The following is a 14,492-nucleotide window of genomic DNA, read 5'->3' as shown; positions in this document are numbered from 1 at the left end:
AACCAACGCATCCATCCAGGTTACCGATCATCTTTTTGGCCCTTCTTCTTGACTTGGAAGTAAAGAGGTCCTGAAGGGTGGACAGGTCACAGCTGATGATCCTCTCTGCTACTCAGATGCCCTGTTGAGTCTTATCTTGGACGGCCCATACCAGACACTTAGTTTATTTGACTTTTTATATACTTTTTATTGGTGTTTTTTCTGTGATTTCCATGACTGACTGCCTGCTATGTGTTCCTTGCTGATGTTCTGAAGTGTAAACTTGGGGAACACTTTCTCGAGCACCTTGTATCGATGACACACATTTTAGTATTTTTAGAGCTTCTTGAACCTAAACTTGAATTACCGTCATTTTTTGTAGTTTTTTATTTGTTTAAATTGCTGGTGTCAATTTGATCCCGAACATTAAAGATTTCTGTTTATTCTAACATAACAACTTTGTTCATTTATATTTGACAACAAGAGGATGCAATAAAAGTGCTGAGGGTCACTGTTTCATCAGTAGCTCACAGGGTCTTCCAGTGCCTGTTCACATTAAGACATTGTTTATAAGAAATAGCTTAATAAATACATCTGATTTGAACATTTTGAGTCAGTTGACTTTCAAAATGTATTCCTAATGAATATACGTTGTATATACATTTTTTAAATCCGTTTGCTAACTTCACATAAACCGTTTTAATCCCCTGATTGAAATCCGGGTGTCATAGCAGCAACAGAGATGAGAATGAAACACAGATGAACAGGTAAGAGTATGAGATTTATCTAAATTAATTAGTGATTTCAGTTTAGTGATTTTCTATTGATTTTAATCCTGGGAATCTGCAGGATTCAGTAGTTCACAGGGATTTCACGGCAGGGGAATGAACACGAAGAAGACCAACCTACGCTGTTGACGTGTTTCCCATCCACCGTGGACATGGGGCATGTCGGCCATATTTGGTCTGCATCTAGGTACTCTTGCCTCTGTTGGTATCTACATTGGAAGGATTTATCTTGTTTTTTTATTTTTTATTTTACTTTATTTTATTAGATCACAACACACAAAATACACGCATACAATAGCTATTAGTAATGTGTTACAGAAATATCTCAAATAACACAAACATTATTCCTTCATCCTATATTTCTTCCTCCATTGCCCTTTTGTCAATGTTATATAAACTAGTTGTATAAAGGCAGTAATGGCGTGGTAAAATAATAATAAAAATGGTTTCTTTAATATATATATAAGTAAATGGACTGTTGGCTCGAACAATAAAAGGTGATTTAATAGATGTGGTTCATACTACATTAATTACAATAAAAATATATTTCCAAAATAAAGCAAAATTATCATGAGCCACAAATCGCATCTTGGATTGTATTGGTTGACTTTGTCCACACAATCAACGCTAAGAACGAGATGTGTCGATAGCTGTTATAATTTACTTTCTGTTACAACCTATATTCAAGTCAAAGGCGCCAGAGATCCAGCAGTGAGCAATATAAAGAATATTTAAAAAATATAAAAAATAATATGAGTAGTATTTTAGTTTAGTATGTTATGTATTATCATATTTCGAAACTGTAAAATCGCAGTGTTCATCTCTCCCACATGATTTGAATGCTGCTTCAACCTTCGAATCAGGTTGCCAGGTTTGTACATCCCGCGTTCCAGACTGCTTTTATTCAGCCGTGCCTGGCCTATTAGCCTTAGTATAGGTGTAGTCCAGTAGTCTTCCGTTTACTTTTAAATGTGTTATTAAATGTACGTTTCACTTGGGAGGATTTTAATGTATATCTAATACAACGCAGAAAATTAATACTATTTTACCAGAACCGCGATTGGGGCGCCGCCCCTTGCGGCCGTCTGCGCGGGAACCTCGTGTCATTTACGCACATTTTAGTATTTTAGGAGCTTATTGTGCGTAATCACCGGGTGTCATGACATTTCACTGCATATATGTATGACCGTATGTGAATCTTGAAAAGCACCAAAGTGAGATTATTTGTGCGGACAAACTTTTATTAAATATAAAGAAGATCTGTAAAAAATAAATAAATGATACTTTGTTATCGCTGACGAGAATTGGCGTCTCCATACGGCGTGTATTTCGCAGACCTGGCACTTCCGGTTCCCGTTTAACTCGTTTAGAAAAATGGCGGATGAAGTCGAGCAGGTAAGCGTGTGGAAGTGGAACTTACCGGTTTTTCTAAATAATAAGCCTTAAATTCAGGAAAAAAAGGTTGTTTTTTTTCCAGTGAAACTACCTCGGATCAATTTGATTCGTTATCCGCTTTCGGTTTCGTGTAACGCCGTAATAACAGCGCGCCTTTCAAACAAACAAACGTGGGCTGTTCGCCGCTCCGCGCTCTTCACCATCTTAAAAAAAGGTCCTAACATTTATTTTATTAGGTTCAACAATCATCAGGTCTAAAAAGCCATTTAAATGGCCTTTAGTTTGAATTAATTATTTTGATGGATGATGCGATATTCTATTCAGCCTAGGGGGGGGGGGGGGGGTTGCGGCGTGACATGCACATAACAAAAGAAATCATGGGAATAAAATATTTGGGAAATGCGACACACCAAAATTGAATAAAAACAAAATTGATAATAGACTTAATGATGTCAAACAGAAAACCCCTGCATCAACAGCCCACATTCTCAAAAAAAGGAACGTGCAACTTTTCACACATAAAAATGATCTTTCCATATACTCTCTACCATTTTCATCCATTTCAACATTAACGTGTGTCTGGTTGTATTCATCCATATATATATATTTTTCTAGATTATTCAGAAATATATATTTAAAATGAGTCACGTTCTTCTGTGTTAAGCCTTTTTGATAATATTAAACCCTAAACCTACGGTTGAACCTGATACCGTTCCTTCACACTAAACTGCCCTGCTCCACTCATTTAACTGACTTTATACTGAACATGTGTGAAATCTCCATTCACTACATGAAAATGTAATTTACTCAAATCTCTATGGCCATCCTACTTAATGACTTGTGAGAGAAATCCTTATACAAATATGTTGTAATTACCTGCAATACGTTATTAAATAAGAGACAGTTTATTCCCCCAAGAATAGTCTTGTGTTTCAGTAGAATTTGTATAAATAAAAGTATGAAATTGAACTCTCTGATACCTCCAGACACCATGAATTAAGAGCCATTCGTCAATAATTCCAGATACACAGCGAATGATCTAATTTAGTTATGTCTGTATAAATGTGGTAGATTTTAGGTGCACATCATCATTGTTTCATTGATCAAGGAACAAGGGAGAGACTTCGGCTACATTCACAGTGCAGGCAAAAGTGTCCCAAATCAGATTTTTTTGCTTGTATGTGACTGATCTGGTTTTTTTTTCCCATAACAGTGTGAACAGCAAAAATCACATGAAATCTGACCTTTTCAATTCGGATTTGGGCCACTTTCATATGTGGTCCTAAGTCGGATACAGGTCTGATTTTTTTGCTATGCGACCTCAGTCGGAACAGTCAAATTGGAATTCATGCAACTTTTATGTCACTCTAGAGCAGGGGTTGGGAACCTATGGCTCTTTCGATGACAGTATATGGCTCGCAGACAATTTTGAGCGAATATTTTTCATCACAATTAACAAGTAACAAATAATTATTCTGTGTAATTTTAAAGTGAAACAGGTAAGAGAAATTACAATTTTGAAAATAAAATTCAAAATATAAATGTGGCGGACAAAGTGTCGCAGTCAAACACCGGCTGTGGACCGCAGAAAGACCCCAGGGTGCCTTTTACTCTGTGCCCTGCCCCTCCTGGGTCTCTGCTCAGGCGCCACTTGTGGGAGTCTCTGCCCACAGGTAAGGGTTTAGGGAGGGTGACAGTCTTTCTGGCCGTGGTGTGCCGACATGACGAGAGTTTTATTGTTCATTTCAATATGTGGCACACAGGCCACAATTATATATATATATATATATATATATATATATATATATATATATATATATCACTGAGGATTATTCTAATAATTGTGGATAATAATGATCCTCTTGGGCGCAGGAGGAATGACGTTCCACCGCTGGGCTGCTTACGAGCCCATGCGCCGATCCCCTCTGTAAGACAGACAAACATTAAGAAAACTCCCTGCCTCGAGTTGGACCAATCAGCTGAACACAAGTGAACAGAAATGGAAAAAGCTTCTGTGACTAATAATCTCTTGAAATTGAACCTGAAGACCAGCTGATTCTTAAAACCTGTAACGAGCTTCCCGTCACATACCACACAATGCAGCATGTGAGTATTGCCGTATTGACCATGTTTGGTTCTACATACGCATGTGAGCCGTCTTTCTCGCATCTGAGAAACATTAAGAGCAAGCTACGCTCACGTTTAACTGATGGAAGCCTCAACGCAGCATGAAGCTGAACCTCAACACGTATGAACCAGACTACAAGGCCATCAGCAAAATCAGAAGTCACACTAATGGTAAAGAGTATTTAATTTATTATTGGTTAGCTACAGTATAACAACAATATTATTAAAAATAATAAAGAGAAATTGATTATATATAGTACTCAGAGATTTGTTATACGTTAAATGTATGCCTTGAAAATGCACGCATTAAGTTGCATTCAAATGTATTAAATATTATATGGCTCACAAGGAAATACATTTAGAAATATTTGGCTTTTATGGCTCTCCCAGCCAAAAAGGTTCCCAACCCCTGCTCTAGAGCAACATTCATCACAATTCTGCACTGGCGGGAATTGTGAAAAAACATGGAAGACTGCAACCGGTCTATGTTTGAAAACATTGAAACAAATGGCCGAACTGGGCAAGTCTTTTAAAATTTCAAGAGTTGTTATTGTTCTTCTGCACATGTGGGTCAGTTCGGACTGTGACCGGTTGACACTGGAATCTGATATTGGCCACATTTTAAAAAAGGATGTGAACGGGCAAACAAAAAAATTGGATCGGAGCAATCAATCCAAATTGAGCACTAAGGTTTGCAATGTGAGCGCAGCCTTTGTCACTTTGAATTTCTTAACATCACATTACATACTCCTAAAAACTAAGATCAGTGTCGACTTTAATATGATTGAGTACATTGCAATAATGTATAATTTCTACCTTATCTACATACAATTACCAATCATTTACACATTTAAATATGCATTGAATCCTATTTTGTATATTCCATATTTTATATATTTGACTATTTCTTGCCTATTGTATATTTTGTATGTATATTTGGCAATTGTATTTTTATTTTACTTTTGATTGTATTTTATTATAATAATTTTTTTTCACACAGTTCAGCTTTTTTGGGCTAAGAGGAACGCACGAATCCTCACCACAACAAATTCCTTGTATATGTAAATGTACTCTGCAAAATAAACGTATTCTGATTGAGCCACCTTAAAGCCGTGTTTATTTTTTCCTTCCGGTTGCTAATAATAAACTAATTAGGTTCCACATACACTCCATATTTAACTTCCTGTCTGTGTTGCAGCAGCAGACCACCAACACGGTGGAGGAGCCTCTGGATCTGATCCGACTCAGTCTGGATGAGAGGATCTACGTCAAGATGAGGAATGACCGCGAGCTCCGAGGACGGCTCCATGTAAGAACATAAAGATAGTACTTTATTAATCCCCTGCATGGGATATTTGAGTTTGGATCGGAATAAATTATCTTTTATCACCGTGAACTTGTTACTGACAAGCAGACGTTTCACAGAAACTAATAGAGGTGAAAGGGCTGGGGTTAAAAAAAAAAAAATCTGTTAAATTCTTTTATTTTATTTCTAAATCAATCTGAATTTAACAATAAGATAAATAACACTTTATTAATCCCCAGAGCGAAATCCAGGCATTACAGCGGAAAAAACCAGTGCAGTCAAGAAAGAGATGCAAGTTAAAATTAGATAATAAATAACACATATGTACGCATCTGTCAAATAAAAATCAAAGTTCTTTACTGAGCCACAAGCAGCTTCTTCTGTCACCAACTGTTAAAAATAATAATAACCTTTATTTGTATCGCACCTTTGATACACAACATGCAACTTAAAGTCCTTTACATTAATAGGCCATCAAATAATAAAAATAAGCAAACCATACAAATGCATCTTATAAAAACAATGAAATAGTGTCCTCAATTTATGTACCGTATTTTCCGGACTATAGAGCGCACCTGTATATAAGCCGCATCCGCTCTATTTTTAAAAAAAGAGATATACAAGCCGCACCGGGCTATAAGCCGCAGATATCTATGTTGAAAAATAAGATATTTACTGCATGTACAGAACGATTTTGAACTGTAAATGTACATGTATGTACCTGAACAGATTCTTTCCGAACAGTGCCTTTTAACACGGCAGCAACTTTGCTGATTAAAACGGAACAGAACCAAGAGGGGAAAAAAACGGCATTTATTTACCTTCATTTCTCCTGTGTTTGAAACCACAAGTCACTTTAATCATCTTCGCTGAAACCCATGAAGTCGTCTTCTTCAGTGTCGGAGTTGAACAGCCTCAGAAGCGCTTCGTCACATCTGTCTCCATCAGTCTCGCTCTCCGTGTCACTGTCATCCTCCGGTGAAGTTGACTCTGAAGGTGCGCCGCTCTCTTCGCGTAGCAGTCCAGCCTTTCGGAACCCGTTGGTGATGGTGGATTTTTTCACAGCACTCCACGCTGTTAGGGTCCACTGACAGACATCAGAAAAAGATGCTTTTCGCATGCGGCCAGTTTTTGTGAATGACTTCTCACCACTTGTCATCCAAGCCTCCCACTCAACCCGGAGTGCAGCTTTAAATGCCCGATTCACACTGATGTCGATGGCCTTCAACTTAAAACTTGCATCATACGAACTTCTTTGTGTGGGTTCCATGATGAAGGGGCGAGGATTTGAAAATAATTACCAGTTAGTTATTTATCAACCGCGTTCTATCTGCTAAAGAAAAAGTAGCGTATTCTTCTTTGCATTGATTTTTTGTCTTCTTCGTTATTTTTGATTCTAATTCCGGTTAGAGCGCCCCTAGCGGTGGGAAAAAAATCCACAGAATAGCCGCACCTTTGTATAAGCCGCATGGTTCAAATCCTAGGGGAAAAGTAGCGGCTTATAGTCCGGAAAATACGGTATATAAGACTATTAGACCCTGTCCACATGGATATGTTTGAAAGCCTAGTATTTTCTCTAAGCTAAACTGTTTTAGGTGACTGAAAACAAAGCTTTTAGAAAGTCTCTCCATTAAAAATTTGAGTCTTCAACTTTAGGAATCACATTAGGGGTGTCACGTTCTCCAAATCTTCAATTCGACTTTCGATCTCAAGGTTTCGATTCAATTTTTGATTTAAAGATATGATTTTTTATTCAGCACTGATGGGTATGCCATTGTTAGACTAAAGAAAAACTGGTTTCTCAATAAGTAACTTTTATTTGAATAATAACAAAAAATTGAGAATATTTATAAACACACCTAAACAGTTAAGAGCTTTATCAAAAGGGTTTTCCGCACTTTGCACCCCATTTTGATGCTTCGACCAGTTTTGACCACAAAGGAGAATAGGCATTTATGAACTAGCAGCTAGTATACATTAGTCTCTCTCTCTCTCTCTCTCTCTCTCTCTCTCTCTCTCTCTCTCTCTCTCTCTCTCTCTCTCTCTCTCTCTCTCTCTCTCTCTCTCTCTCTGTTGAGTGGTGAGTGGGACCTTTTTATGTCAGTGTGTTTCCCCCCTTAGACAGCAACAGAGTAAATTCCCAAAACGTAGATCTGCACCTCTCATGTTGTGACTATGAGGCCTTTGCTTTTTCAAATAAAAGGGGATGGTCTTTATGTTTATGGTGAGGGAAGGAGGGGGAGAGAGAGAGCCTTATTTATACTACTTTTATATTCTACATTATATATTTATATACTTTTAATTTTGATAAACACCTGAACTCAGGTCAAATCTGGTCAACAAGGGTTAACAGAGTTAACCCCCCCCCCCACCCCAATGTCCATGATGTGTCCATCTCCTGGTTCTATTGTCTCCTTGCAGGCTTACGACCAGCACCTGAACATGATCCTTGGCGACGTGGAGGAGACAGTGACGACGGTGGAGATCGACGAGGAGACGTACGAGGAGCTGTACAAGGTGACAAGGAGCGCAATCAGAGACACAATCACAACCAGTTCATTATTTTATCAAGTATTTTTTGTTATGTCTCTCTTTAGAAAATTGGCATTAAAAAAGAACTTCTCAGTTCTAAAAAAAAAAGTTCAGTTACTCTAAAAATCAAACATTAGAAATATAAAATAGAACATAAATATAATAGATATATTAAAACATGTATGTATTGGATAAAAGAAATAAGCAAATAATGTAAAAAAAAAAATGTACATTAATATTTAAATGGCCAAAAATAACCTAGATTGAGAATGTCTGCTATTGTGTCATTAAAACACAAACCTATTTAGCATTTGTCATTTACAAGGTGTGAAATGTTGCCGTATTTTAACCTGATAAACCTTGTGATAGCATTATTGATCAATCCCTTCTTTCAAACAATCTGGTTTATTCTTTTATTTAAAAAAAAATTTTGGACACTTTTTCCAATCTGAATTATAATTGTTTATTTTTTAGTCCACCAAGAGGAACATCCCCATGCTGTTCGTCAGAGGAGACGGCGTGGTCCTCGTCGCGCCTCCGCTCCGGGTGGGATAAGAAGAAGATGAGAAGAGCACCCCCTCCTGGAGCCGAAGAGCGAAACAATTAAAGTGACATTCTGAACTGAGGACGGAGACGACACGAAGCCCTCGCTCTTTATTTTAGTTTGTTTTCCTATTTCGTTTTGTGCTCTGGTTGAGGGATCGGACGTAGAGGACAAAACTTACCTTTTTTTGTTTTTATTCAGCTTTTAGTTTGGAACGTCCAACACCTGAATCATCGTTTTTCTCTGTATATATATTTTTATAAGCCCGATTATGTAGAAATGTAAATCAGCGTTGTGCTGTGGTTTGTTTAGTTTGGACGTACCCTCAACTTGGCAGTATTTTCATCATTTCTATCAATAAATTGGTTCTCATCTGCATCATTTTGAGATCATTTCATCTGCAGAATCCAAAAAGTTCCGGATCCTTGGGAAAACCAAATCAGGTGGGAAAATCTCATTTGAACTGTTTTGAGGTTTACCTGGGTCATTGAATTCCAAATATTTTGACAGTTTACAATGAAAAATTTAAGCTGGTTTATTCGTTTAATCTAAGTCCGGGCGCTTTTATTTTCTAAATTGTATTTCAGTGTTTCATAAGCAGGATGGAGAAATTAAAAAAAACAATGTTTTGAATATTTAAGTATTTCCTCATTTCTCAAGTTCCATTATTAATTCTTAAGCCCCAATCTGTTATTCCACCAACCTCCCAACTTCCTGCTTTTGAGAAGTTATTCCACAACGAGGAACCGTCTCACTTTTGTTTTGTCAAAGGTTGAGTGACCTCTGACTATGCACTTGGTTGAAAGAAAATGCAAATAAACCATTATTGTGTGAGGTTTCCATGTTTTTCAACTTGTTTTTGTTTTTCAATTTCTCTGCTTTGGTCCAAATGTTCCTGCTCTCAAGTTTTACTTTAAATTGTTTGTTCCCTATGCAGATTAGTTGCACAAATACAAACCTTGAAGCTGTTTGTCATTTTAAAAATGCTTCCTCAACGTTTAAACGCAATTCTGGCTGAAGTGCATGTGGACTATAATGGAAATGAGTTTACATTGTGTTTTTCAGACAGCTGGGGACGCTATCCGCCACATCTCCACGGCTCAAACGCTCATCTGACAGTGAATTGCAGATGTTGTATTGCAGGTTTAAAACTTAATATATTCAACACCTGTGAAATGAAACCTATTTACTTTTATATAAAATACCATATACACACACACTCAATACACAGCTTTGAACCCTGGAACAGTCCGTTGTTGGGGTGATGAGGATCCTTCATGATCCTATGGGCTCTGCTACTACACCTCCTGGTGTATAAGTCCTGCAAGGGGGGGAGGGTAGTTCCAGTGGTACGTTCAGCTGAACGCACCACCCTCTGCAGGGCCCGCCTGTCCTGAGCAGTACATGTCGATACTAAACAAGAAAATAACCTTTTCTTATCACAATGATAATAGGCTGTGTTGCAGAACTGAGTACACCTTGCAACAAAACTTGATCAAATGTTTTCTGGTGCTAGTTAAGGGTAATTGATCAGCGGATGAACCTGTTGAACCATCACACTAAAAACAGGTCTAAATGACTGACACCCTAACCCTTGAGTTGTGCTTAAACCACTGGATCACTCTGCTGACAACAAGCTGTTGCCACCACATGGGAGAGAGTTGTCTGAAGAGATGAAAAGGAAGAGGGTCAGCAATCACTGTTATTCAGTCAGAACACAGTAGCAGAAGTGCGCACTCACCTGGTGCAGGAGAATCGCAACGCAAGTGTCACAGAAGTAGCGAAAACTGTGGAAAGCCAAACCGGTTCCAGCCAAACTGGTTTATCACACCTGGTTACAACACACCATGCATAGAGGTGAAATGCATGATTGGCATCCACGCAGGAAGCCATCGCTGAAGCTAAACAACAAAAAACCTGTAGAGCCATTGCCAAGGCCCGTATTGATAAGCCTTGGGAAAGGCCTTTTGGAATCCATACTCTGGTCTGATGAGACCAAAATTAATCTTCTTGGATGTGATGGCTTCCAAAATGTATTGAGTCACAAGCGGAAGGGGTACAGTGAGAAGTGCATGGTCCCCACGGTAAGGTACATCTCACACCCTGGGTTGTCGGGTACTTTTTCAACATGACAGAGAGGCAGTACTCATGTATACTATATACTGCATATATTTGGCTGATACGTGGTGGTCCAGGGTGGTCCAACATATTATACAGATATTTTGCCTGTAGTGGGAAGATACATTCTGGAGAGTGCTGGGGTAAACCACGAAACTCCATCAGTCTACTCCACGTTTAGTTTTGTATGATGTATGTGAAAATCCTGCAAATTAAACTCGATAAATGTGGAATGGGGAAACTTGGACTTGCACTCAAGATTCAAGATTCAAGATTCAAGAGGTTATTTGTCACATACATGTACAGTACATATGGACATACATATATGCAGTGAAATGTCATGACACCCAGTGATTACGCACAATAATCTCTATTAGCTCTAAAAATACTAAAAATACTTAAATGTGTGTAACCGACACGAGGCGCTCGCTCAGGCGGCCACAAGGCGAGAACCACAATTGTAATTGTACTTTTACTGCAGTAAAAATGTCTTCTTGGTCCTTCTTCCACCACTATCTACTTTAGCATGCAACAGTGAAACATGAACATAGACATGATCATGGATCCATTACCCTCAACATCATCATTGAACACCTCACTGTCAATATTTTGCACCATAGGGGGTAGCACCGCTTTGTAGCTCTGCATGATCCCCCGCTGCAAAGACGGTAGACAAAGAAAAAAAAAGATGAAGTTCCCCTCACTTCCTATTCCATGATTTTTTGAAATGCACTGAAAAATATATTTTTTTTCAGACATTTTGAACGTTTTTAGCTCATTTTTAAGACTTTGAAGGCCTTGTCGCACCGTGCATATTCTGCTGAAAAAAACAACAAACTGTGAGTACAAGTGTCAAAATCCACCTGAAACGTGATGGCATGTGCAACTGTAGAGAAGCGAGTCCGAATCATGTTCATCATTTGACAACGTTTCAAGTAGCTGTTGCTTCCTAATTGGTGGATACAAACAACAAAATAGCCTTTTGACGTCAATTTTTTTTAAAAGGTTTAAAGGTCAGATCAGTGACTTTTTTTTTTTTTTTTTACAGGCCACCTCCACCTTTTTAAATGTATTTTCTTGCATGCATGCATGTTCATCACCAGTTGTCATGCATTTTTCTCAACTCAACCCTTATTTTCTACTTATACGTGGTGTTCTGTTGTGTGACGCAATAACAGTTGCCCCAGGAAACCGCATTTAGGCCATTGTCAACTATCTTGTGTGGATACCCCCGTTGTCAACACTTTTCACAATTAAAACCAAAAATAACCCCAGCCTCTCCTTTCGTGTTTAGAAACTTCTGCCAAGGAAAATTTGTTCATTTACTCTCTCAAAATGGGTGAAACAAGTGAGAATACTGAAATATTGATTATAGTAATATAGGATCCTTATCACTCTATTATAATATTTTTGAAATTCGACAACTATTTTGTCAGTCTTTGTACCAGTCTCCCGACTCCCGGGTCAATGGAAATACTTGTCCGCTACGAATGAATTGTCTTGCATCACTAGTTATGGGGGTGGAGCTCTAAACAGTGTGCATGTTAGGGGTTCTCACAATAACAATGGCTTCTTCCCGCCCTAATGACATGCATGTTAGAGTTGGACTCTCCTGCCAATACCCCTGAGCAAGGCATCCTGTTGCGATCTGGAGCTGGTCCCCTGGCTCCACCATGTGGCCGCCCACTGCTCCCAGATACGTGAGATACTAGGGTGGGTCAAATGCAGAGAACTATTTTTCTCCAGAGGGATTAATCAAGTTTACAAATTTTAAATTTCTGACCCCCCCATAACACAAGAGTCGACCAGAATAGGGATTGTGCTGGTGTATGAAGGTACTTTGAGGGTGTAAATACATACAAATACAAATACATGTCTGACAAAATTACAGTACCAGTACTACCACAAACACACAGAAAGAACCACGTCCCATCATCACATGGTCAGAGAGCAGATTTGTCTGTGTTGACCATAATAGACCAAAACGTCCACAACTTTAAAAATAGAACAACCCAAAATGCGGACGCCCACACAGTATTTCCATGATGAGACATGAACCCAGTCACCTTTTTAAAAATCAGTTTGCTTCCTTCCCCTGACTGATCATTTGACCAGCGATCGGCATCTGGTCCTCGGGCCTGACATTAGATCCGGCGACAAGAAATAACAAGAAAAGTTTAAACTTGTTTTTACTGATAATCAGAGAGCACCAGCTACAACGCCCAAGAAGGCATATGGAGGTTGGTCCACACCCAAACTTTCTTTTGTGTTGCTGTCATTACCAGGTAGCGCGGCTGCTTCTTCCCTCCGTAGTAATGAAGTCTGTCAATAAAATCAGTTCTGACAGATTTTCAGTGTCCCATCACGTCTGAAAACATTAACTGAGATATCTGGATGGGTGACAAATTCAATGAATGTGTTTCATTAGATAGACATTTTAATTGGGCCCCATCCAGATATATTTATCGGTATTTGGTGTATATATATATATATATATATATATATATATATATATATATATATATATATATATATATATATATATTTTTTTTTTTTTTTAGACCATGCTATGTGCATTCCAATATGTATGTGCATTGAAAAAGACAAAATGGACATTGATTCAAATAATTGAAAAAAAAAATATATATATATATATTAACATATTCAATGAATCTTGAAATGAGGTTTGACCTCTCTGGCAGGGCCCCATGTGTCAACTTGACCCAAGACTCTTTTGTTCAAGTAATTCCCAAACCCTGATTCACTTAAAAAGTAGTTCAAACTGAACGAATTGCTCACAATTTCTCTGCCGTTTTCCCCGTTACTTTGTCATTTGCCCCGTTATTCTCCTGTTTGCCCCATCACTCTCCTGTTTGCCGTCACTCTCCTGTTTTTTTCTGTTTGACTCAGTAATAGTTTTTCATTAACAAGTCAAAGATTCACTAACTTCCTCACTTTCATTTAAAAGAGTTGTTTCTCTACCGTCTTCTAGTCCTGGGCAGACTTTTGAGTCTGGACATCTAAATGTATTGCGTTTTTCCCTTTTAAGTTTTATTATTATTTTTTTTTTGATTTGGTGTTATGCAGCTTTTAGCCATCATTCTGTCTTTCCTTGTCACTACTCCATCATCACCTGCTCTTAGCGCCATAACTCAGCTGCTGTTGGCTTTACTCCACTTCCGCCCCAACATCCACCTGTAAATCTGGACCTCCATTCTTCAAGTGGTTCCCAACAAGAAGGGCTGCCCTCTTGACTTTGGAGCATGAAATGAAATGTCCCTAAATATTGGGTTAGGGTTACACAATAATGTTTGATTAATATACAAGGGAGGGATTTCATACATCACCAATCAAACTTTTTATTATGATGTGAGTTTTTTGCTTTGCTATCTTTTTGACCCGAGGCCATGTCCTCCCTGCCTGACAAGTGGACCTTTGTGGCAGAGGAAGTGGAACATGATGCCACCGGGTTGTGTTCTACAGGAAATAAAGCCCAGAAGCCACCGTTTTTCCATGCTGCTGTGTTGTTCTGGATTATGGGAAGCGGAAAGTCTAAATCATACTGCGGTTCTTAATCTGACCATTGCGATAGATCCAAGTCAGTGAAAGCAGCATGTACTGGACTTAATTTTCCACGATGATAGGCAGTTCTCCGACAGCGACGCTGAATCTGATACCCGCGTTATCCTGGACTTCAAGAACA

General features: G+C 38.4%; 1 protein-coding gene across 2 annotated transcripts; it reads left to right on the top strand.

Annotated features, from left to right (window-relative positions):
* The first annotated feature begins 2,127 nt into the window (after positions 1-2,127).
* lsm3 (LSM3 homolog, U6 small nuclear RNA and mRNA degradation associated) lies at positions 2,128-9,509 on the top strand. Of its 2 annotated transcripts, none has more exons than XM_080000897.1 (4): positions 2,128-2,162; positions 5,488-5,598; positions 8,017-8,112; positions 8,602-9,509. In XM_080000897.1, exons 1-4 carry the CDS (start codon positions 2,142-2,144, stop codon positions 8,680-8,682), a joined length of 309 nt encoding a protein of 102 aa, XP_079857023.1. In that variant the 5' UTR covers positions 2,128-2,141; the 3' UTR covers positions 8,683-9,509. The 2 variants fall into 2 exon arrangements, with proteins under 2 accessions (XP_079857023.1, XP_079857024.1); XM_080000898.1 differs by having other exon boundaries at positions 2,135-2,162; positions 5,491-5,598.
* The last annotated feature ends 4,983 nt before the right edge of the window (positions 9,510-14,492 follow it).

Source organism: Zeus faber (genome assembly GCF_960531495.2).
Source record: "Zeus faber genome assembly, chromosome: 5".
NCBI classification, from domain to species: domain Eukaryota; kingdom Metazoa; phylum Chordata; class Actinopteri; order Zeiformes; family Zeidae; genus Zeus; species Zeus faber.
This window is presented reverse-complemented; position numbering and strand designations above follow the sequence as displayed.

Coding starts and splice junctions, on each gene's coding strand:
- lsm3 (XM_080000897.1), top strand. CDS start 2,142: ATGGCGGATGAAGTCGAGCAG. Junction 2,163..5,487: donor TGGCGGATGAAGTCGAGCAG/GTAAGCGTGTGG, acceptor TCTGTGTTGCAG/CAGCAGACCACCAACACGGT. Junction 5,599..8,016: donor AGCTCCGAGGACGGCTCCAT/GTAAGAACATAA, acceptor GTCTCCTTGCAG/GCTTACGACCAGCACCTGAA.